Genomic DNA, 24,871 nt, shown 5'->3' with positions numbered 1-24,871 from the left:
TAAATTGTTTACATCCCCTTAAATAATGGCAACATATAATAAATTATAAGAAATGGTAAGAATCCTTTATCATAAAAGATTTACAACCCCTAAAATAATGGGTAACATATCATGAATTGTAATATATAATGAAGAATATATAATAAATTATAATAAATGGCCAAAATCCTTTATTATAAATCTTGTACGTCCCTTAAAATAATTGGTAATATAATAAATTGTAATTACATTCTATGTTCAATCATAATATAGAAATAGTTATAATAAATAAAGTATAAAAAGCCTTTCTTATAAATGGTAAAAATCCTTTACTAATTATATTATTATATTTATTATGAAGTGGTTTACATCCTTTAAAATAATTATCAATATAGAATTAATTATAATTATAAGAAGCTGTAGGAATCCTTTATCACAAATGGTTTAACTCCTTTAAAATAATCAGTAATATATAATAAATGAGAATATGTAGGAAATTGTGAAAWTTTTTTATTATAAATAGTTTACATCCTTTACATAATATATATAATATATTACAATACAAATATAATATAATAAATTCTCCTTCTAAGATAACCTTGAGAGAGAAAATAAGAAGTATTATTATGTATTACATTAAATAATGCACATTAAAATTGGGAGTATATAATAAATGATAATAAATTGGGATTTATAATAAATGGGAAAATATCTAACATAATTTGATATTTTATCAATATAAATATAGTATAAATATTACAATATTTATGAACATTAAGCCATCTCACAGAGCACCCACCCTGCAGTTTCCACATTTTATTGGGTTAAAAATGACATAATGACCATTGAAACCCTTTAAATTTAATGACCCTTTATCTTTAATAATTACTTTTAATGCAATCCTTTAGCAATGCTTTTTATTTAAGTCATTTAAAGACCTTTCAAGCTGTGCTGGAGCCAAGGCCAGGCGCTGGGGGAATTTTCCCGGGGTGTTTTTTCCTGGTTTGGGAGTTTTTTGGGGGTGATTGCAGGGCCAGGGGAGGAGTTCCCCCACACCGAATGAGCATCAGCACCACCAAGGCCCCGAGCTCCCGCAGAACTTCCACGGCTTCCCGGAGAACTTCCACCAGCTCCGAGGGCAAATCCACACGCAGGGGGACCCTGCTGGGAGTCCCAGGTCCTGTGCAGGTGAGAGACCCTCAGAAAGGTGGGAAGAGTCCAAAATCCACACCYATGAAACCCTAAAATGGTTGGGTTGGACCCAAAGCTGATCCCGTTCCCATGGGTGGGGCTCCAAGCTGGTCTGGGACACTTCCAGGGATCCAAAGGCAGCCATGGAGTCCCAAAAATGAACACTTTTAATCTGACATTTGTTCCTGCAGCACCTCCACGGTGTCCCAAATATGAACACTTTTAATCTGACATTGGTTCTTGCAGCACCTCCACTGCACCCCAATAATTAACATTTCTAATCTGACATTTATTCCTGCAGCATCTCCATGGCTTCCCAATTATGAACACTTTTAATCTGACATTTGTTCCTGCAGAACCTCCACTGCACCCCAATAATGAACATTTCTAATCTGACATTGGTTCCTGCAGCATCTCCACAGTGTCCCAAAAATTAACACTTTTAATCTGATATTTGTTCCTGCAGCACCTCCACTGCACCCCAAAAATTAACATTTCTAATCTGACATTTGTTCCTGCAGCACCTCCACTGCACCCCAATAATTAACATTTCTGATCTGATATTTGTTCCTGCAGCACCTCCACTGCACCCCAAAAATTAACATTTCTAATCTGACATTTGTTCCTGCAGCACCTCCACTGCACCCCAATAATTAACATTTCTGATCTGATATTTGTTCCTGCAGCATCTCCATGGCTTCCCAATTATGAACACTTTTAATCTGACATTTGTTCCTGCAGCACCTCCACTGCACCCCAATAATTAACATTTCTAATCTGACATTTGTTCCTCCACGTCCTCACCTAAAACCCAGAATATTCCTAGAAAAAGTCACCTTGGAGTTGTTTATTTAAGTGCTTTAYTCACCTTCCTGCACAAAAATATTTTAAATGCTGCTGTTAGAAAGATGTGCTGTTGTTTCTGTCGTTTATTTGGCTGTGCTGTTAATTGGACTGGATTAATCAGAATCAAWAACTCACCCTTGGTGCTCATTATGGGATAAATGAGCTGGAAAAGCCACAGGGAGAAGCAGGGACTGACAATGATGGAAATGTGGATTTTCCCATARAATCCCAGCYCAGTGGAGCTGATCCCTGAAGAAAAGCAGGAATGCAAACCCTTCCAAGTGCCCTCCCTGTTCTTTGGGGTGGCAGCTCAGTGAAATACTCCTGATTGTTTAAATATTTCTTCAGGTTTTTGATGCTGAAGGGAAGAATGTGACACCCCTGCCCCTCTTCCAGCCAGACCCAAATGCTGATGTGCCCAGGCAAGAAAAGCTTTATTTTAAAATACTTTATCCGTTTTAATGATATTTATGAAGTGCAGGCCACCTTTTATGAAAAATGTACAATGTCAATTAAAACACTAAATCAAAAGATTTAAAATATATTTTCAACTGTCAAAATATTGTCAACATAATAAGAATTTTCTGTTTTAATCTTATTTAAGCAAGTTACCTCTCTGTGATGAKGTAAATCCATCTGCAAAAATTCTCTTAAACAAAAAATTTGGAGTTAAAACTCCTAAATTATGTTTCACTACATAGATCATTTACAAACCTTCAGCACAGAGGGAAAAAACAAAGTCAATGGACTTTTTGGACTGACAAATTCAATTAAGTCATGCAGAGAAGGTAAATAATTATTGGTGTTTTAAAATTTAAAATCCTGAGCCACAGCATTATCAAAAGTAAGAAATAATTGTGATTATTTACAAATTGTAATTACAATTGTAAATATKGATTTCTGAGATGAAGAGATTGCTTTTTTTGCCATATGTCCCAGGCTGGCTGTTCCAGAGGATAATCCCAGGGGTTGGGATATCAACCTGGAGCAAATATACATTAAAAATTGATTAAAATTACAAAGTACACCTGAAAATAAATAATTTTTTATTCRTTTTTGAGACAATATCTGCTTGTTTCTTGTCACTGAAGGACATATAGGAGCAGCAGCTGGATATCAAACTTATCAACAATCAAGTTTGGCTTAGATGAACCTCAACAAGACCCAGCTTTGAGCCTGTCTGGTAAGAACACATCCAATAATTATAAATTTAAACTATTCTGGGATTTGTGTGCCCTGAGCCAACCCAGGGCCTTACAGCACTTACAGAATTTATTTATCTTGTGCTACTTCAGAGCAGAAAAGGKTTTTTTTTATGTTTTTCAGCTGCACAGGAGGAGGAGGAGGARGCCCTGACAGAAGCAGAGCTGGAGCAGAGGGTGGATATTCTGCTGTCTGAGACAGACACGCTCCGGATGTTGGATCAGCCCCCTGCTCTGATGTCCACGGAGGCAGAGGAGGCTGAGAAAGTTCAGTGAGTCCAATCTTGAACAGGAGAGACTCCATTTCTTACAGCTCCATGTTCTTGATGAAATTCCTACTGAATTCACTGAAAAAATGAAGGCAGATTAGGAAAACCCAGGGATGGAGGAGGGTGATACAGAGGAACAAAAAGATTTTATTTTCATGAGGGCAGTAAGATTTTTCAAACTGCTGCATTCATTTTTATGTGTAACTTTGCAGCTAATTATTTATTAATTAAAAAAGTGAAACACAACAGGCAGCTCCCCTTGGTCTTCCCTGAACTACTGCAAGTTTTGGTGGAAATGCTGAAATAGAAAAGGAGAAGTTTCATTTTTGTCTCTTGCTGCTCTGCCTTCCACTCCAAAGAGATGAGAGCTCTGAACTCTGAATTCCCCCAAAGCTCACAGGCAGCTGGASTGGGGAATTTTGCTTTTTTTGGGTTCTGTTCTCCACAGGCCATTCCCATTTTAGAACAGCAGCACAAAGATCAGAAAGAGCCGCTGAAAGGACACGAAGACTGAAATAACATCCAGCAAACCAAARAGCAGTAAATTTAACACATGGAATATCCTTTACTATCAACTCCTGGTTAAAGGCACTGCCAATTCCAGGCAGGATTTTTCCAGGGAGCCCCCACCCAATGTTTCCTTTGTTTTCCAGGGAGAGGAATAGGATTTATGTACAGATTTGCCACGCTAAAGTTGATAGTGAAGACTTTGAAGAAAGAATGGTGCAAACCCTTGGTGGAGCTGCCAAAACCAAGGAAGTGCAATGTGACACAATCAACACAGCAGAGAAAGGTAAACCTGGGCAGGATACTGAGAAAAGGGTTTTTTTTCTTCCATCTCTAAGTTTGGGAGAATTTAGAGATGTTGCCAGTGCTGTACCTAAGCAAGAAAAGCTTTATTTGAAAATATTTTATCTGTCATACTGACATTTATAAAATACAACCTTTTATGCACAATTGTCAACTATATCAATAAAGTATTAAATTATTAAATCAAAAATATCAATTCAACTATCAAAATGTTGTCAAGATAATAAGAATTCTGTTTTAATCTTACTTAAACAAGTTACTTCCATGTGATGACATGAATATATCTTCAAAACTGCATGTTTCCAAAAATGGAGATGTTTCCTTGACTTTCTCCTCCAGAGCTTTAAGTTCAGCCAGGACAGGGTTTGTGGTGGCCTTTTCTACCCCTCCTAAATTTTGATTTTGTTGGTGGAAAACTGAATCCATTGCAATTAAATAGTTATTAATASTCCCAGAGAGCTGCTGTGCCCTGCCCTGAGCACTGTCCAGCCAATCCTCAGCTCTTCCCTCAAAATATTTTGGTTTTTCCCCTTTTCCCCCCTTAACCTTTTCAGGTTTTCTATTCCTGTTTGCCACAATGCCAAGAAGAGAACCTCTGGTAGGAGATTTAAAACCTTGGGGAACACACAAAATCTTGGCAGGTTCACAAGATCAGTGCAATTTTACAGGATGTACAACCTTAATGCCCTAAAAAAAACAATTTTGCAGAGGAATCTCTAACAGGGGCACARGGTGAGCTTTGCCTCACTGGGGGCATTTTTGTGTGTAAGAGGCAAAAAAAAATGACAGGAATGGTGTTCCAAACACTTTTCCTTTGTGTCTGTGTRTGTAAAATGAGGGAATAAACCCCAAAAGTAGATAATAAAAGATATTTGCTTTTTGAAAGATATTTGCTYGCTAAGATATTTGAAAAGAAAAGATATTTGCTTTWTTTTTCTGYRTGCTTTGAGCATCAGCAGGGCTCATTCAAGCACACCAAGGAAAGGCCCTGCTCGAGGGGAGCCATGCCCCAAAAAACTCCTGATGGAGCTGCAGTAGTTGCACAACAGGAAAAGCTTTAAAGTTATTTTATCTGTTTTAATTATACTTACTAAGTACAAGCAACCTTTTCGATAAGTTTGCAAATGATAGCAATTAAAATATGAAATTMAAATATGAAATCACAAATATCAGTTCAAAAACCAACTGTGGATATGTCTCTGTGTACATTTTTGGAACCAGAGCTGGTTCCAAAGCCCTCCTGGACAGCATTTGGGATGTAGAACACACAGCAAAGCTTTGCTGGGCTGCAGGAAGCTCCTTGCAATAAAGTGACCTGTGTGAAAATCCTTTCCTAGGGACAGTGGTGACTTCTTGGGATCTGGACAATTCTCTGGATGCCTCAGAAGCAGAACCTACAGAAACAGAAGAACCTGAAACCACAGCAGAGGAAAGCAGCAAATCTCCCCCWGCTGAAGAGCACRGTCAGCCTGTGGCTGTCCCTTCTCRCAGAGGTAACATTTTAYATTTCTGCCCTGTTTTCCTCCTCCTAAACCAGGCACATCTCTGTGATTTGGGGGAAAACTTCCTGAAAAACATGTTTGGGCCTGCTGGCAATCTGCAAGAGAGTTTGCTRAAAAAACTTGGACAGGGTTGCACTTCTCTGTGCACTGCCATCAGAAATAAATAAATAAAGATAAATAATCAGAGATGAGGTTTGCTGGTACTCATTTAAGGAAGCAAAAGCAAAACACCATTTGGGGAAAATTCCAGAAGTATCTGAGCAATGAAAGAAAAAATTAAAGCATGAAAAAATGGCTTTTTGCAGGTGGAGGAGAGTTCTCATCCCTTGATGATTCTGTGTGAAGTTTTATCACGTTCAAAGYATTTCTATCCCATAAGAGTTGGACTCCATGATMCCYRTGGATCCATTCCARCTCKGAATATCCTGGGATTCTGTGATTCAGCTTCTTCCATAATCATTGCAGACAGTGCTGTTCCTGCCAGGAGCCAGGAGGAGAAGGAATGCAATCCAGAAGAGATCTTAGCATCAGAGAGCCTRCAGCACGATTTAGTTGTCATGGAGAGGATTCTCATGGAGAATATTTTCCAACCCAAACTTGCAGTTTATCGGCAGATTCCTGTCCTTATAGGTTTGTACCTTTCTCAGTCACCTCTTTTCCAGCCAGAAATTCCTCACTTTCCACAGAAACTCCTCATTTTCTGCTGGGTAGCTGAACCCACTCATGTAACACTCACCCCTATCCTGCTGTCTGCTCCGTCCCTGGCTCATTTTAGTCACAGTTTTAAAAGTTAGAATGTCTTAATTCCCCAAATCTTCACTTATTTCTTTTTTTCCCTGCAAAATATTTGCTGAAAGAGCAATTTTTTCTTCTTCTGTGAACAATTGGGGTGAGATTAGTGAAATGTTTCTACTCAGATTCTACCACCTCTGTGCATTTCAGAGCCTGAAACTCCCTCAGAGACTGACTCAGAAGAAGATTCAGATGAAGAGGAAGAGGTGAAGAAGGAGGAGGAGAAAAAGGAGGAAACACTCGTTAGACGATCGGTTTTGTTAGATCTGACTGTAACTCCAGAACAAGTTTTAGTTCCCAGCCTGGAGCTGCTGTGGTCATACAGCTGTGATTTAACCCGTGGTCACAGTGTGAGCAGTATGGCATGGAACAAAGTGAATCCTGTGAGTGAACAGATCGTTCTGGAGCTGGGCACAAACTGGGACAAGMTTTGGTGCTGGGAATTAACTCCTGACTCAGGTGGGATCTCAGAGATGGAGCCAACCCCTCAYTCCTGCTGCCTTCATCTACAGGCTGATCCCTGCACAGCTTTAATTCAATTAATTGCCCCAGTTTACCCTGAACAACAAAGTTAATACACTTGGTCTGTTCTGGAATTGAAATTTGAATCCCTGCTGCTAAACTTTGATAGAGTTATCATTGATAGAGTTTGTGATAGTTTAGACACCTCATCTTTAATAGTAACCTCCCAAAAAAGCAGCATTCCCCAAAATTTAAGTGTAAGATGTACAATAACAACACAGAAGCCAAAGCTTTTTTAATCTGATCATGTAAAAGCTCAGTTTTCCCAACAGAACTTGCTTATGGCCAAACAAAAATAATGAGTGGAAGAAAGGAAAAAGCAGCTGAGGATGAAAAACAGAAACCCAGGATGGGAAAAAAAATAAAGACCATTTCATACTTTAAGTATACCAGATCTCCAGATATTAAAAAGTTGGACACATTTAGAGATTTCAGTATCAGAATATAGGGCAAACAAGCAGCGACTTTTAAAGTGTGAGTTTCACAAATTACTTGCTGAATGCAGGAAAAGAAGAATTAATGGAGCTAAAAGCTGAAGTCTTGTTGCTGTTCTTTACTTCTGCCCATGGAAAGGAATGAAGGGAATTCACTGGACTGGAGGAAGCTTAAAGTCAGGAGTTTGAGGTGCTCACTGAAGCTCCTTTTAGARTAACCTTGAGAGAGAAAATRAGAATTATTCTTATGTATTCCATTRAATAATGCACATTAAAATGTGGTTCTAGAACAATCTATCCCTCTCCTCCCTGCAGAGGACACGAGCTTTGTTTGCTGAGGGTCACTGTTAACACAAAGGTGCCTTTGGAAATGGACTGAGCCCCAAGTTGAGCTGAGCTGTCCCTGTGTCTCTGTGCTTGCAGGATCTCTTAGCAGTTGGTTACAGAGAGTTTGTTTCTCAGGATCAGAAGAAAGGCCTGGCTTGCTGCTGGTCACTGAAGAACCCCATGGTAACGAGCCTCTTTGTTTGCTTTTGCTGCAATGTGCTTTTCTCTGCACAATTTCTGCTTTGTTTCCCTTTTAACTACAATTATCTAACTTCTACACAACGCTGTCAGAAAGAGAGGAAATTTCACAGCAACATTCACACCTCTGCAGGCCCATCTGAAAACAGATCCTTTAAAAAAAAGCCATTAAAAAAAATTTGGAAATCTCAGTTGTAAAGTGTCCCAGTAAAAATCTCTGATTGCCATAAATTATACAAGTTCCCTTTGATTTCTTCTACAAATTTCATTTGGCCAAAACTGTATCAGACTAATTTAAMCCAGGCAGAGTCAAATCTTTGTTGCATCTTTACCACATCAAATACTCTCATGATTCCCTGCTGTTACCATAAACATTTTTAGGTATTTGGTTTGGAATAGCCTCTCCTAACTCATTTTCCAGCATCATGTTTCTGCACAATCTCTRTATTTTTCCTAATTTTATCAGTTMCATAAAGARATACATGGRGCCAGTCARAACWGAGAATCATTTCTAATCACYGTGGCYACCATCACTGGAGTTTTCCAGCASTAATTCAGTGCCCAGTGTTGAGAAGAGAGAKGTGARTTAATAATGAATGCTGTGTTTGTCTCCTGRGCAGTGGCCYGAGCGCATTTTCCACTGTGARCACGGTGTCACCGCTGTGGATTTCTCCCTGGGCAGCCCCCACCTCTTGGCAGTTGGGATGGCCAATGGATGTGTGGCTGTCTACGATGTCCGGAGCCGCGATGACACCGCTCTGCTGGACAGCAGGTCAGGCTCTGAGCCCCCATCCCTCCCACCTTGGGCTCCTCTGAGCAAATAAACCTTGGGAAAGGGCAGTGAAGGAGTGCTGTTCCCTCACCTTTACAGGAATTGCAGCAAGTTAYCCCCACCTATCATTTGTTCTCCATGTCCTAAGTATGACAATTCAGTCCTGGATAATAAATCCTTATGGGAGACCAGTGGTAGCTTTTGGGGCTTTCTCTCTGATCCCACTTGCCAAAAATAGGGAGAACATCAAAACAGGTGAGGGRTGGGCAGGAATTAAAAAGAAAATGAGAGAGGGGATGGGAGGGTGATGAGGGAAATGCTTGCCCTAAGGCAGCTCCAGGTTTCAGGCACTCTCCTACAAGGTGCCCATAGATCTCATGGTGTGGGTGTCACTGAAAGGCAGCAGCACACAAACAGTGCCCTRAAACTAAATACCAAACATGTTTAATAAAAGAAACATTTTCCTGGAGAAAACAACTAATGTTCAGACCATTTTTAAAAGAAAAGCCAAACATTTCTGTCATAAGGCTTGATGCTCATTACAAAGTGGAAGCTTAATTATTTTTCAAATCTATTGCCTTGTCTTTGCTCATACACGATTTACCATATGCATTTGTTTGTCCCAGTGCATCCTTAAATAAACACACAGGTTCTGTGTGGCAGCTGAGGTGGGTGGAACAGGACAGAGGTGCAACAGGAGGTGACAAAAAAGAGAAGCTGATTTGCATCTCAGCAGATGGGCGAATGACAGAGTGGCTCATACAGCAACGGCTGGATTGCTCAGGTGAGCACCTGAAACTGCTCCTTGTGATTTCAACTGACATTCCTTACACCAGTTATCCCACAGAACAGAAAGAGCTGCTGGGCATCCCAAAGCAGCACGAGTTCCTCACACCCATTTGACAAACCCTCCTGCTCTTTGTACAGATCTGATGAAAATCAAGCGAAGAGAAAGTACAAAGAAAAAGCTGCCAGGTGAGAGAGAAAGGAAAAGTGAAGCTCCCATTTCTCAACAGGCAGCTGGAATGTGCTTCGACTTCCATCCAGAGGTAGGCYCAGAAAACCCATCCTGGCTGAGTTTTAGCCACAAAAATTCTGCAGCAGAGGTGGGATGCTCAGCTGGAGCTGCCTTAATGGGAACTCGCCAGGGACTTGGCACTGGTATTTAAAGCATATTAATTTTGAAGCAAATTACTTCTTAACTAGTAAATTTTCCCCAAATGGGTGAAATAGTAAAACAAGCCCTGTCCTCCCAGCATGTTATTCACATTTCCTTGGGCAGGTCCCAGGGCAGTTCYCTCTGCGTGTTGGCCAAGGCTGGGAGAGTTTGTTCAACATCTCCAGSTCTCAGCTGTGCTTCTCTTCATCCAGCTGAATACTTCCTCCACAGAGCACTTGAAGAATTCATGCATTTTCCACATGGATGGCTGAAAATCCAGGATTTTCCAGAGTCAAGAGCCCCAGAATAAGATGAGCACTGTTGGAGAACACACCCAGCAAATGTGCAACGTTGTGGCCTCACTTTTAACTCAGCACTTACAGAAGCTCCTCCTTAGCTCTGTCAAATTTGGATGATTTCTGCATCAGTGATAAAATCATCCAACCTGGGCTACTTCTCCTTTTCTTTCAGGATCCTAGTATTTATCTTGTTGGAACAGAAGAGGGCCACATCTACTGCTGCTCTTGCTCAGGCAAGGAGCAGATTCTGGGGACATACAGAGGCCACAAGGTGAGTGATCCACTGTAAACAAGGACAGCGGGAGCTGTTCAATTAAAATCAAAAATTTAATAATTTTTTTTTGCTTACATTTAGTAAACATAACATCTGCAACAATCTGAATCTTATTCTTTTATATTAGGAATAATTCCTATAGCATAAAGCATCACTGTCTTACAGGATTACTTATTACACTAAGGATTTCCCCAAGTAATTTCTTAAAACTATGAACTGGTTTAAAGCTTTAGTCCTGGTTTTATTTTAAGACAGCAATCARCAATCTGATTTTCCTGTACAGTTAAAGAGTGACCTCTGGGACAAAGGCTGGGGAGCTCTGGAATGGATTCTGTAGCTCTACAGCAACACCAAGTTCTGTTTGATTTCTCCCCAAACAGGGTCCTGTGTACAAAGTTGCCTGGAATCCCTCCAGCACAGACATGTTCCTCAGCTGCTCTGCTGACTGGAACATTCTTTTATGGCACCGAGATTCCCACACCCCCCTTGTGACCTTCACCACTGCCACAGATTCTGTTCATGACATCAAGTGGGCCCCAAAATCAGCCTTCATCTACGCAGCAGTCCATGAAAGCAGGGTGGAGATTTGGGATCTGAGTGCCAGCATGTGAGTAATGCCTTTTCTCCAGGATGATTCTGAAATTGAATTGTCACACGTTGTTACCTTAGCAGATCATTACAGCTCCACATTTTGCCCAAACTGTTGCATTTTGAAATACTCATCGTGTAAAAGCACATGAGATACCAGAGATCTGGGCTTAAAGAAGGAGCTGGAAGCCTCCTGGAGCTGATAAAGTATAAACCTGCTCTTTTCCTGCAGAAATTATGGCATTGTTARAAGGGAAAATAACAAAACTGAGCTACTTTGATAAAGATTGGATGGTCTGAAGTTGAGATGAGTCAATTACCTATGGCTTTGTCCAGCTGATTTGGATTTTGTATCACTGACAGTGTGAAGCCCTGGTGGATCCAGAGCCCTGCCACATCCAGCAAATTATTCATCCAATAAAAATATTAACCACCACCCTCCAGATTAGGACAGATTTTAGATAACCAGGATACCACAGTAAACAGCAGCTGGMATTTTTGTTCTGGCAGAGCCCAAACCAAACACTGCCTCACTTCCCAATGTTTGAGATAATCTAGCACACAGCAAGTGCAATGTGCAGCTTTTCAGCTGGAAATGCATGGTACCCATGAATTGTTGGCTTGCAGCTTCAACCCCGTGCTCTCCTGTGCTACCTGCTCYGAAGGGAATCTCACCTCTGTGCTCTTTGCCAAAAATGCTGAGTGCCTGCTGCTGGGGGACAGCTCTGGGGACGTCGGAGTGTGGCAGCTGCACGACCTGGCTGCTCCCAAAACCAAGGTATGGCTGTGGCAGAGGGCCAGGGGTGCTCTGGGCCTCATTCCTCAGGAAGGGAATTCTGAGAAACAGCCAGCTAGGGAATATTGGAACAGTGGGATCACAATTCCAGTTAAAACTGAGATGGTTCCTGCTCTCCTGCTGCCACACCACTGGGAATTAATTTCCTTTATAGACAAGATAAATGCTTGCATGCTGTCAAGTATGACAGCACAAATGCAACCCAGCCTGGCCTCCAAGAAGTGCTGTTTTCCAGGAGATGTAGCCACAGAAATCAGCTTGGAATTAGCAGAATTCCAAGGAAGAACCAGCTCTTTCTCCTCTTATTTTCCAGGTTGGTTCCTTGCGAGACGTTGTTGCTCCTGCTAGAGCTGTGTAACAGCAGCTGATGTCCCTTCTCCACTGGAAAGCAGCAGGAGAGACTTGCAGTAGTATGAACACAAACTGGTTATCCTTTTTTGAATCATTAAAGTTTCTTTTTGAAGCCATACTGTTTAGGAACTTCTTCCAAATACCCCAAATTTCCCGCTGGGAGTCCCCTCATTGCACCATCAGTGTTCATACATGGATGGCCTTCTCTGGAATATTCTCTTTAGGCCTTTATCCCCTTATTTTCCCCCCTCAGGGTCTTGTCTCCTTGGGTTGGAAGCAGGCAGTGTTTGGCTGTCTAAGCTTGTTTTTTTGAGGGGCAGAACAGAAGAAAAGAACAAAACACCCACCTGGAAGATTTTCAGGAACTTCCTGCCCACAGGAAACAGGGAGCATCTCCAGAGGAGTGATGAAGCACAAGTTATAGCCCTGCAGCCCAATGAGCACAATATGTATGGAAATGTGCATTTTATAGATGTAGAACATCCAGCCTCTCTCATTATCCTGACAATAAACCCCAACATTCAAACACAGCACTGAATTAARGATCATTTGTGAGGCATTAACAGCCACTTCCTTCTGCGTGCTGCACGTCTGGCAGGGAACATGCAAACTTCCCCCTGACATAAAATTCATCTTGCTGCATTTCAAAGAAAGACACTCATTARGGTGAATCATTTGTTGACCATTATTACAATTCTGACCAAAACACACCCCATATTTTCCATTCATGCCCATGAYTGTTTGCTTACTGGCTAAAAACAAGCTTTCTGTCAAGGCTGTAATGCAGTGAAAACTAATTAACTGTAACATTATGGTGCTGGARAGTCCTGGTGGTGCCAGGAAAGGCTCAATATCTCCAAAGTTTCTCATGTATGTTGTCCTTAAACGTGGAATTTCTGACCACATAATTAACAAATTTCCTCCTTAAGGCATTTTATTGCAAGGATTTGTTATAGAAACTTAAAGAGACTGACGCCAACAACGTCAGGAAGCAGTAACTTGTAACCAACCTCTGCTCCCAGAGCAGGTAACTCAGCTCTGAGTGCTGCAGGATCAGATCCTGTCACTGGACACACTGGGAATCCTGGCTGGGATACCCATGTGCCACCAAACCCGCTTTGGACTGAATTTTCTCAGCAGTGCCTGGCACTGGCAGGGATTTCCCCCCAGTCATCCACAGGCAGCAGTGAACAAGGTGGGGCAGTGAAGAGGTGCACGATGCAGACACCATGGGAAGGAGCTCATTCCATTTTCCTCTGGGATCACCAACACAAAAGGACTCCAGTCAGGACTGGGCATCAGGCTGTGCAACACACCAGTGTGAGGAACACAGACACCAAATCCATTAAGCACAAATCATGTCATAAACACCCTTTWGTTCCTGCAGAACACACATTAACTGCATCCACCCAAGCCCATACCCCATAAACGTGTTACACCTCATGTGTTCCTAGTAAAGCAGCTACACTGACTTTGAAAGTCCTTTAACACCTGCCTGAGGTGCCAAAGCACTTCAACCATGTCSAGAAACAAGCAGTTTATTTGGTTTTGGCAAACATTAAGTCACCCTCCAAGTGAGCTGTTACCCAGTGGAGTGGACGGATTGTCGGTATAAATGGGAATGTTCCAGCAGAATTCCCCACTCCATCCTTTCTGCTGGGAAGCACCACATTGGCAGCATGAGGAGCACAGCAGTGATTCTGGCCTGTCTGGTTCTCCTGCTCCTGGCACAGGAAGGAAAAGGGGAAGGGAACACGGTGAGGCTCTGCGGGAGAGACTTCATCAGGGCCGTGGTGTTCACGTGCGGCGGCTCACGCTGGAGGAGGCACCTCACTGCTTACCATGGCCTGGGTGGTGAGTACTGATTGAAGAACAGGGGCTCTTCCTGCCTGCTGCACCTCATCCCAGGGGATCCAAAGGGATCCGAGGGGATCTGAAAGGACTGGGGAGCAGCACATCCCCTGCTGCCCTCAATCCGTGCAGCTCCAGTGCCCGCAGCGCAGACTGTGCAGAGCTGCAGCTCCTCACCTTCCCTCCCTTCCCAATCCCTGCAGCTTGGCTGGCTCAGCTTCCTGGGCTCTTTCACTAAGGAAAAAATCATTGAGATTTGCCAAGCTCACCTGAGGAACAGGATTCAAGCCAAGGCTACCACTGAAAGTCTCTCTGCCATCACCATTTAAGTGTCAGTGACAAATTTCACTGAAGTCAGTGCAAGTGTCTTACTGTGGTCTTCATTTTCCCCACTAGAAACCAGGAACCTTACTACAACTTAAAAATATTATTAATAAAGCATGTTGAATATTTACTCTGCAATTTATGTACCCTTCAGATGCTTTTGTGTATATTTATACTTATTAGCATGTTTTTGGATAGTCAGAAAATTCAACCATTGCATGCACTGCTAAGAATCTGTACTCYGACAGATGAAAATAAAGAGAGAACAAGAAAATAACTGAGGCAGGTGACAGGAACAGAGGCTTTCTGCACTTCCTACATCTGCATTTTTGGAAAGTTCTCTTGTAGCAGCAGCTTTTAACAAACATAAAAAGCAGTAACACCTGCAACCCCCTCCCCAAAGTCTGCTGAAGAACCCCTTCTTCTAAACTTTACAAACTCCACAAGCAGTGCTCAGCTGTTCTGAGGTGGCTCAGTTACAGCTGAATTGTGAGTACAGTTTCTGGCAATACCCAGAACTTTGAAATCCTGGGGTAGACGATGCCTTAATGCAACACCTGCATTTCAGGAAACCCACAGGTCCAGCTTAGCATGCTGGTCAAGAGCCTCTGACACAGCAAATCCCAGTTTTTCCTGGAGAAGCAAATATATCAGTGTCAGACTCAAGGCAACACAGAACATACAAATCCCTAAACTCCTGGGTTTTACCACGCTGATCTGATTGTTCCTCACACATCTGCTCCGTGTGAGGAGTCAGTGATATTGTGCTCACATTAGAGGGTAACACTCAGCTCCCCGGCTCTAGGACCTTTCTAGTAAAGATAAAAAGCATAAATTACTCATCTTCCCACGACTTTTAACTTGTAGCTTCTCGTTTTTCTGTGACAGAGAATGAAAACCCCCAGCCTTTCCCACACGAGGACGAGGGTGATGCTGACTTCTCATCACACACAGAGCAGGGGCTGGGGATCCACAGCGAAGAACCCCAGGAYGTCAAACCTGAGCAGGACTTGCAAAACAGCAGCAAAGTTTCTGTGCTGAACAAGCGTGAGGCGGCCAAGCTGCTCACCACATCCTGCTGCAACGTGGGCTGCAGCAGGAGAGAGATCAGCTCCCTGTGCTGAAATGCAGCAGCCCAGTGTCACAGCCTCCAGGGATTAAAATAATCACGACATAAACCACATTTCGTTCAGTTGTGTTCTTTAATTCTAGCTTTACCCTTTTAAATGTCACAGTGCACACCAGCAAGTGGCTTCGGGTGCATTTCACAGTGTTTACAGTGGGTTAGAGGCAAACTTTTAGTCATGAGKACATGAAGTATTTCTTTCCAACTAAATACTGTTCTGGTTTCAGCTTGGCACATAAAATGTAATAAAATAAGCAATTTATAATAAGTTTGTTCTCTGACTCAGGAAAATCTAACAGCAGGTTTTAGCTGGGAAACAGGGGTAGCAAAAAGCCTGGTTTTAGAATCAGAGCAAGGCAGCACTSCAAGGTCMSCCAGACCCCATCTCTGCAMCAGGAGAAACCTGGGACTYTCAGCACCAGCTCCAWAACTGGGCASGCAAAACCCATGGATTATTCYCTAATCCAGATACTTCCAGTAATGWTTCCTGAAGGAGAACAGAGAAAACATTACTTACAAGGAATATTCTGAAAACATCTCCCCTACAGGGTAAGTTCTGAAAGCAGCAATCAGGTGCAAAATGTGTCCCAGAGAAAACTCTGGGAAATACCCTTATTCCACTCACCCAACACCTCACATTTCACAGCAGGTGAGAGCATCTTGGTCCTTCACACATGTTCTCAAAACAGAGATGGGAAGAGTTAGGCTGAACCCTCATTTCTCCTGTTRTTAAACTGCACTGCCTCCCTACTCAAAATACACACCGTAGACATTTGCCACAGCAAACAGCGAGGCGTTCTTGTACACATAGGAGGAGAAAGTGTCACTGGTGGGGTCCCAGAGGCACCTGCTCCCGATCTGCAGGCTCTGCTGGCCCAGCTGCCCGATGTGTGTCACCACCACGATCTTGTACCTGGGCACCACCAGCTCTTGGACCCGCGCCTGAACAACCTGCAGAGAAAAACCAGGTTAGTCCATGTGTGTGCAAAGCTAGACTGTTGGGGGAATGGTATTAAAGGGGGAATGGTGTTAAACTGATAGGAGGGGAGGGATGGATGGGATATTGGGCAGGAATTGTTCCCTGTAGGGTGGGCAGCCCTGGCACAGCTGTGGCTGCCCCTGGATCCCTGGCAGTGCCCAAGGCCGGGCTGGACATTGGCGCTGGGAGCACCCTGGGACAGTGGAAGCTGTCCCTGCCATGGCAGGGGTGGCATTGGATGGGATTTAACATCCCTCCCAACCCAAACCAGTCTGCAAATCTATTCACTACCTCATTTATGCCTGCATCCCCCTCTGAGCAACCCTTGGGGCACCTCGACAGCCGCCTCCCGCCTTTACCTTACACTTTATCRCTACTTTGGCGGACGTTTGGGGGCTCCCCCTCCCTGCCACCCCACAGGGGCACGATGACAAATGTCCCGGTGSCGGTCCCACCTCAGCGATGGCTTTGGCCGCCTCCCGGCACGGCCCCGGCTCGTAGCGCTGCTCCCTCAGGGCGCTGCCCAGCACCTCCCTCAGGATGGCGTCCACAGCCGCCGCCGGGAAGCGCCGGGCGGGCCCCGCCAGGCCAGGCTCGGCTTCAGGAGAGCACAGCCGCGCTGAGGGGCTTTGGAAAAGAGAACCAGATCCACCTGCGGCGGGCTCGGGGGGAATTTCACCGCCCTCCATCGCCCTCAGCGGCTGAGGGGAGGCGGTGCCGGAGCAGGGCCCGCCCGCCGCCTTCCCATTCCCCTTCCCCGCCTTCCCCTTCCCCGCCCCGATCCGCTTCCTAACCCCAATTCCCGATCCCCGCCCTTATCCCGCCGCTTTCCCGTTCCCCGGCATTCCCATCCCCTCGGCTTTTTGTAGTTCCCGTTCCCCACAGCTCCCTACAGTGTCCACCCGTCCCCGCGTGTCCCCGCAGCCCTCACGGGTCCCCACGGCTTCCACAGGTCCCTGCGTGTCCCCAAAATTTCCACCCATCCCTACAGCTCCCCACAGCCTCCTCATAACCCCACAGCTTCCACAGGTCCCCATGTGTCCCCAAAACTTTCACAAAGCGTCCCTACAGCTCCTCACAGCCTTTTCATGACCCCACGACTTCCGCAGGTCCCCGTGTGTCCCTACAGTCCCCTCAGGTTCCCGTGATCCCCACATGTCCCTGTTTGTTTTTTGTTGTTTTTTTTTTCCCCCCACAGGTCTCTGTGTCCCTTTACTGTCCCCAGAGGTCCCCATGGCTCCCACACATCCCTACAGCTTCCACACATCCCTACAGTTTCCATACATCCCCATGGCTTCCACAGATCCCTGCGTGTCCCTACAGTTCCCACTGTTTCTCACGGGTCCCCACGGCTTCCACAGGTCCCTGCGTGTCCCCAAAGCTTCCACAAAGCGTCTCTACAGCTCCCCACAGCCTCCTCATGGCCCCACAGCTTTTGTCCCTACAGTCCCCTCAAGCCCCACTGTGTCCCTGCAGTCCCTTCAGGTTCCTGTGACCCCCACATGTCCCCGTTTTTTTTTGGTTTTTTTCCCACAGGTCTCTGTGTCCCTTTACTGTCCCCAGAGGTCCCCAAGGCTCCACACATCCCTACAGCTCCCACAGATCCCTACAGCTTCCACAGATCCCTACAGTTTCCATACATCCCYATGGTTTCCACAGGTCCCTGTGTGTCCCCAAAGCTTCTACACATCCCTACAGCTCCCCAGAGCTTCCTCATGGCCCCAAGGTTTTCGTCCCTACAGTCCCCTCAAGCCCCGCTGTGTCCCTGCARTCCCCTCAGGTTCCTRTGACCCCCACATGTCCCCGTTTTTTGTTTTTTTCCACGGGTCTCTGTGTCCCTTTACTGTCCCCAGAAGTCCCCATGGCTTCTACAGGTCCCTGCGTTGTCCCTACAGTTCCCACTGTTTCCCACAGGTCCCCACAGCTTCCCCAGGTCCCTGCATGGTCCCATAAATTCCACATATTCCCACATATTCCCACATATTCCCAGAGCCTGCCCAGCTCCCCACATATCTCCACACATCCCCACAGCTCCTTTATATCCTCAAGGCCTCGTGAGGACCCCAAAGTCCCCACCCTGTGGGTCTCATGGGACACTCCTGCTGCAATGATAGTTTTTGGGACATAAACCCTTTTTCAGGGGGTAAAGATCCCTTTTTGGGGTCACCCTTCAACACCTCTGCCCGYTCCTCTGGGTTCTCTTGCACATAGAAGCAAAACTCAGTAAAAAAAAAAGAAATGTTTTACATTTTTTTGTTTATTTTCAAGGAAAAAAAATAATAATCACATTTAAATTGCAACTCAGTTGGGTACTTCGTGTGGTTCTTATGTATAGRATGGATAAACTTTGTTCTGACGTGGGGATTTCTCGGTCACGACGTTCTGCATGGTCAATAATTGCATATTTGAGAGTCGGTGAAATGGGTGGCGGGGAGGATGGAGGAGAGCCATTTATAAAAAACAGTATTTACAAAAATGATATCCACATAGTCGTACTCTAATCTATAAGGCAAGTAACATTTAAAATATGTTGTTTCATGATTATCTTCGACGAGTCAATACAACACATTCATATTACCAGTGGTCAAATACAAAGCTTCGCTGCAGGAGTCCCTGTGCAACAAACCTGTACGTCTTTTAGAGGCTTTTTTTTTTTAATATTTTTCTCTGAGAACAGTAGGAAAGCAGCAAAGTTTTCATCACAGACTAAGCAGTACCTAGGCCATCGTAGACTAAAGGTTTCATATATCTCATTGCACGTTCAGGCAGGAAAGGCCAGCCATTCATTAACTTATTTAACTTAAATCTTAAAAATAGAATTTTTTTTTTAGCTGTGTATCTTCATCCACAAATATTTATAAACATTTTATACATGAGGGACTTTGTAAAATGGCCCGGGGTGATACCTGGGCRTTTCTGATTTGCTGCTGGGGTGTCACAGTGGGGTTGTGCCAAGTCCTGGGCTCTCCTGGCAGATCCCAGCTCAGTTCCTGGCTCAGACCATGACACATCTCCGTGTGTTTTATGTCACCTGAGCATCCAGAGGATTTCATCAACCTTGCAACACTTGGGAGTGAAAAACCCCTTTTTGCATCAGCACATCCACGGTGATTCCTGCTGTCCCACAAATTTCTGACAGAGGAAGGAGATATCCCAAACCCCTCGCCAGGATCTATGTGTTCCATCCATCCACAACACTTTGGAGAGCACCAGCACCGTTAATTTATGGTTCCAAGGACCATTTCCAGCAGCACCATCCCTTCTCAAGGGACAGGGGAAGCCAGGCAGGAGCAGGGGSTATTCCTGAAAATCTTTTCCTAGTCTTGCAGCAAAATAGGAATTCAAATCCCGACTGAAATAATCCTGATTATCATAAAACATCCCCAGCTCTATATGGATTAATTTCCTTGGGAAATTGTGAGGAAAAGAAGAACAGAAGAATTCTAGCTATGAAATGAAGTCTTTGAGACAGAAATTTCTTACCAGGAAAGGGTGACAAGATGATATTACATATTTTGGTCATGACAAGCTTAACAATTAAGTGTTTTAACCAAGATATTTCCACAGAAAAGCAACAAAAGGATAGGGAAAAAATGTTTGACTCTCTCTCAGGTAATTTAAAAAATCTGTCACCTTTTCAGTGCACTCCAGCCATTTAAAAATTCCTCTGCTGGGAGAAAGGGAGGTGGTGGCTCTTTGTGGGATGMTCCCGCTGGAGGAATTTTGGGGACCAGCACGGGAAGGGTGSMRGGGGGGCTGCACCYTTTTTCCCCATCCCCATCCTTCCTATCTGCCTGAAAAGGATGGCATTCTCACAGAAACTTCCAGGCTTTTCCCACCTATGTTTTTAAAAATTATAGCTAAAGCCCAAAAAGGCAGACTGAAGGCAAATGAATTTAACTGAAATACTGAATGAATAAGAAGCTTTAGAGAGGGCAGTGATATTTAAGAATAAGTACAGACATCAAATGAAAAGCTCATTATTTGGTGCTGTTTCCTACTATTGAGAGATTTCCTAGTTATTAAGAAATAATTGTGAAAGTAGAAAACTGCTCTGAAATGACTCCTGTGAGGAGCACCAYGAGCTGGCTGAGAACTGTGACTGTTTGCAACAAACAGCAGAAAGAGTGCGAAAAAATCCCTTCCTCCCCCTACCATGGGAAATTCTGAGTCTGAAGGTGAAAACCCCTCCTGCCCTGTCAGTGTGACCTTGACCCTGCAGGTGTGTGACTCTGCTGAATTCCCAGGGGGAAAATTCCTTTGGGAGAGGWTGCTGACAAGGGGGAATGGTWTTAAAATGATAGGAGGGGAGGGATRGATGGGATTTTGGGMAGGAATTGTTCCCTGGGAGGGTGGGCAGSCCCTGGATCCCTGGCAGTGCCCAAGACCAGGCTGGATGTTGGRGTTTGGAGCACCCTGGGACAGTGGGAGRTGTCCCTRCCGTGGCAAAGGTGGCACTGGGTGATTTTGAAGGKCCCTYCCAACCCAAAACAGTCTGGGATCTGTATCAAATGCACTTCCGACAGAACTGAGTCACTGCAGTTTCACCTCCCTGCTGCCWCAGCTGCTCTCTGCTCATGGGCAGGCAGCACCAAACAGAAAATTCCCTGAAAACACACAGATTTTCCTGCCTAAAAGCTGGGGTGAAGCCTGCAGAGCTTGAATGCCCTGAACACTACAAGGCCCTCTCTTGAGCCAGGCGCTCTCCCCAAACAAACTCCCAACAAAACCAACTTCCCTGGGAAACTCTGGGAAAATGCTGTGCCAAAAACGGGCAAGAGCTGTAGGGAAAAACCTGTCCCAAATCGCTGCTTGTGGTCCCAGTGTCACAGGGTTGGTGTCACAGATTTGGTGTCACAGGATTGGTGTCACAGATTTGGTGTCACAGGTTTGGTGTCACAGGTTTGGTGTCACAGATTTGGTGTCACCTGCCCGTGGCTGGAGCAGGGACTCTGTCCCTGTGGAGATGACAATGCTGGCACATTCCCCATGGCCCTGCTGTCCAGCTTGTCCCAGAAATGGGACACAGTGTCCCAGACTGTTCCCATCCCTCTACCCAGGCCGTGAGAGCTGCATCCCAAAATAGTGACCTCTGTTTTGTTTGACAGCTCAGGTAGGATGAGCTTGGGAGCTTTGGGTTATGGGTTTTTCTGTCCTGAAAGCACTCAAAAACCCAATGCTAATGTAAACACCTTGTCTTTCCAATGCAATATAAAGTAAATCTCTATGATCTGGTCATATTTACATTATAAAACTGCTCTTTGCAGGCCTATGCCACAGATCCCTTTTGGAAGGATGGGTTTGGAGCAACTGTACACATCAAGAAACCGAGTTGTAGGGTTTGCTCTAGATTTCTGTGTCAGAAAGGAGTGGGTTACAATTTTATAGAAATTTCCAGTTCAGGGGAGAATCCTTACTGGAGTGGAACCCAGAAACACTGGGGAGTGCACAAATCCCCGAATCTGCCGAGGAGGGAGCTGTGCTTTCCTTTCCTGCTGCTGCCTTTTGTGCACACACACCCCCTCACACCTCAAACATCCYCACATTCCCTTCTTTGCTTTTAAGAAGGGCACAGATCTGTTTTTCTGCATCCAACTGCTCCGTGAGCGAGCACTTCCCAAMATGCCCAGGCTGTTTTCCACCACAATGCACAACCCCAATCCTGGCAACATTTTGACCATAAAATCAGCGCTTTTTGTCCTTTTACACATTCCCAAAGTCCCAGCATCTCCATCAGCGGATGCTCCTGTGCTTCTCTGTGTTTAATTTCACAAAGATTCCTTCTTTTTGGTGACTCTAATATTGCTGAATTCTCCCATTTAACGAGCTCATCCTCACAGATAATGCCACCAACACTGTCACCATGCTGCCAGGAGCAGGATGGGAATGAGCAGCACTCAGTGGGACAGTAGCTCTCAGGGAAAACACAGAGGGACAATATTTTGTCCTCCAGCCTCCAGTTGAGCATTTCCATGTGTTTTCCCATCTTTACAGGACAGCTGCTCCCAAGCTGGGCGAGCTGGGGTCCCCTCTGGGCTGCTCCTGCTCCCTGGGAATTGCTTCCCAGCGTTTTTCCACACCCATTTCCYTGCCTGAGCTAAAACAGAGAGGCAGGTGGGGCTGCAATTCTTTAAAGCATTTTCTAAACCCGTAGACCTTTCAAAAAYGAGGGGGGAAAGGCAGAAAAAGCGAGTGAAGCAACRTAAAAATGCAACAGAACATCAGAGSTGGCTYRGAAAATGCATCCTTCAAYGCAGCAGTGGYRTTCTGTGAGCTCAGAGTTACCACYCAGCCTTTTTGCTGCTCCTTTCCTCAGCTGGATCCCTGAAAAATCCACAGCCTYGGGCCAGGGAAGCGCTGCTGGATTCCACCAAGGAATCTGCAGCTGAAAGAAAACACAGGGCTGGAAATTTGGAAAAATACTCCTTGCAGAAGTGAGATTTTTTTTTTTTTTTCCCCTGGGAGATTGTCCTAGGAACCTCCACTTTTCCAACAATATTTTTCTGGAGTTAAACCATCTAAACCTGAAGGTCGAGCTTTTTATTGATCGCTGCGAGACGTACTGAGGACTGAGGGAAAATGGAATCAGCCTGTGGGTTCTCCTGAACTCTCTTTTGATGAGGCACCCCCTTCGTAACAGCTACCGGTATCGTATTTAAATTGAATATATTGACAAAATGTAATCTACCTCTGTAAGCATTGTGCCATTCAACAGTACTACTATTAGATTTATATACCACAGTTTGAATTACATCCATTTCATGAATGGTAAAATGCTAAAACTCAAGTGTCTAACTGCCAAAATACAGCCTTACTGGAATGAGTACAATTTACAAATACAATAATTACATTTTAAAACCATTAACAATGTTACATCTAGAAGTAAATACTGGAGGACTGGTCAAGACGGTGTTTTCCAAGGAAAAAAAAATGCTGAAAGTTGTCGACACTTCCAACAGAAATGTCCCGAGTGCAGGATTTAGTTCATTTTCCTTAAACYGTAATTAAAACCCGTTCCACGCACAGCAGTCCTTGGATATTTTCCATAGTATTTTCCATAGACTCGCATAAGCTTCCATCAGTTATCCGCCAAATATTTACCTGGAAACGGGATCAGAAATCAGCTGGGGGCAGGGACGGGCTGCCCACTCCAACTGCACCCACATCCACAGCACGCGGGAAAATCCTCAGCTTTCTCCAAAGAAAATACAAGGAAAAATCCTCGTATTTCTCTGCAGCAACGGGGGAAAAGCTTTTCCTGGAGATTCCCTGGAGATGCCAGCCCTTGCCTTTCATGCAGGAGTAGGAATGAGCCATGAAATCCAAAGCTCTAAGAGGCAGCGGGATTTATTTCATGCGGGGGAGCTGCTGTCCCTCTGTCCCCACCCAGCATTCCAACACCCGACATTCCTGAAATCCCAGAAAAAAACGAGGGGACCAAACAACCACGGGAGAGGCACCCACCTGCTGCAAACCTCTTCTTGATGAGGGAGAAGCGGTAGCCAGCRCCCACCAGCTCGATGTCACAGCTGGACAAGGTGCTGCCCTCGCTGGTGAACTGCACGGCCAGCGGGGCCGGCGAGCTCGGCCCTTCGGCCAGCTGGAACCGGGCCAGCAGCGAGCCCACGCCTGCAAGGGAAACCCCAAAAATGAGCACCCAGTGGGATACCCATAATGGAAACCCCAAAAAGGGCCCTGTGAGCACCTAGCAGGATACCCACAATGGAAACCCCAAAAAGGGCCCTGTGAGCACCCAGTGAGATACCTACAATGGTAACCCCAAAAAGGGCCCTGTGAGCACCCAGTGAGATACCTACAATGGTAACCCCAAAAAGGGCCCTGTGAGCACCTAGCGGGATACCCATAATGGAAACCCCAAAAAGGGCCCTGTGAGCACCTAGCGGGATACCCATAATGGAAACCCCAAAAAGAGCCCTGTGAGCATGGAGCACACAGCACCCAGCGGGATACCCACAGTGGAAACCCCAGAAAGGGCCTGTGAGCACCCAGTGGGATACCCAAAATGGAAACCCTAAAGAGGGCCCTGTGAGCACCCAGTGGGATACCCACAATGGAAACCCCAAAAAGGGCGCTGTGAGCACCCAGTGGGATACCCACAGTGGAAACCCCAAAAAGGGCCCTGTGAGCACCCAGTGGGATACCCACAGTGGAAACCCCAAAAAGTGCCCTGTGAGCACCTAGTGGGATGCCCACAATGGAAACCCCAAAGAGGGCTCTGTGAGCACCCAGCAGGATACCAACAATGGAAACCCCAAAAAG

General features: G+C 44.9%; 4 protein-coding genes across 4 annotated transcripts in view; 2 read left to right on the top strand and 2 right to left on the bottom strand.

Moving 5' to 3' along the window:
- Positions 1-844: 844 nt before the first annotated feature.
- DNAI4 (dynein axonemal intermediate chain 4) lies at positions 845-13,403 on the top strand. Its single transcript, XM_057386939.1, has 16 exons — positions 845-1,167; positions 2,365-2,438; positions 3,108-3,199; positions 3,343-3,490; positions 4,141-4,280; positions 5,635-5,790; positions 6,265-6,429; positions 6,742-6,974; positions 7,971-8,057; positions 8,693-8,844; positions 9,471-9,628; positions 9,772-9,893; positions 10,475-10,573; positions 10,957-11,183; positions 11,792-11,942; positions 12,274-13,403. The coding sequence occupies exons 1-16, from the start codon at positions 874-876 to the stop codon at positions 12,316-12,318; spliced, it is 2,343 nt and encodes a 780-aa protein (XP_057242922.1). The 5' UTR covers positions 845-873; the 3' UTR covers positions 12,319-13,403.
- A 524-nt stretch (positions 13,404-13,927) lies between these two features.
- INSL5 (insulin like 5) lies at positions 13,928-15,610 on the top strand. Its single transcript, XM_057386938.1, has 2 exons — positions 13,928-14,165; positions 15,375-15,610. Exons 1-2 carry the CDS (start codon positions 13,991-13,993, stop codon positions 15,608-15,610), a joined length of 411 nt encoding a protein of 136 aa, XP_057242921.1. The 5' UTR covers positions 13,928-13,990.
- Positions 15,611-16,049: 439 nt separating this feature from the next.
- Positions 16,050-18,013, bottom strand: DYNLT5 (dynein light chain Tctex-type family member 5). Its single transcript, XM_057386935.1, has 3 exons — positions 17,913-18,013; positions 17,047-17,380; positions 16,050-16,563 (listed from the first exon to the last, which is right to left on the bottom strand). The coding sequence occupies exons 1-3, from the start codon at positions 18,011-18,013 to the stop codon at positions 16,360-16,362; spliced, it is 639 nt and encodes a 212-aa protein (XP_057242918.1). The 3' UTR covers positions 16,050-16,359.
- Positions 18,014-23,049: 5,036 nt separating this feature from the next.
- SGIP1 (SH3GL interacting endocytic adaptor 1) overlaps positions 23,050-24,871 on the bottom strand; it is a gene marked incomplete at its 5' end in the record, with an annotated part of 24,217 nt that continues 22,395 nt past the window's right edge. Inside the window, 2 exons of the mRNA XM_057386931.1 lie at positions 23,050-23,692; positions 24,056-24,220. Of these exons, the coding sequence (XP_057242914.1) occupies positions 23,670-23,692; positions 24,056-24,220 (188 nt within the window). The remainder of the gene's footprint in view (positions 23,693-24,055; positions 24,221-24,871) is intronic.

The sequence above is a fragment of the Malurus melanocephalus genome, unplaced genomic scaffold (genome assembly GCF_030028575.1).
Source record: "Malurus melanocephalus ecotype Western Australia unplaced genomic scaffold, MMel_1.1 scaffold_1101, whole genome shotgun sequence".
NCBI lineage: Eukaryota > Metazoa > Chordata > Aves > Passeriformes > Maluridae > Malurus > Malurus melanocephalus.
This window is presented reverse-complemented; position numbering and strand designations above follow the sequence as displayed.

Excerpts from the sequence above, each read along its gene's own strand:
- DYNLT5 (XM_057386935.1), bottom strand. The coding sequence starts at position 18,013 with ATGAGGAGGCTGTGGGGAGCTGTAGAGACGCTTTGTGGAAGCTTTGGG. Across the intron at positions 17,381-17,912 it reads CGTGAGAAACAGTGGGAACT|GAAGCGGATCGGGGCGGGGA; the intron begins GTAGGGACACGC and ends AATTGGGGTTAG.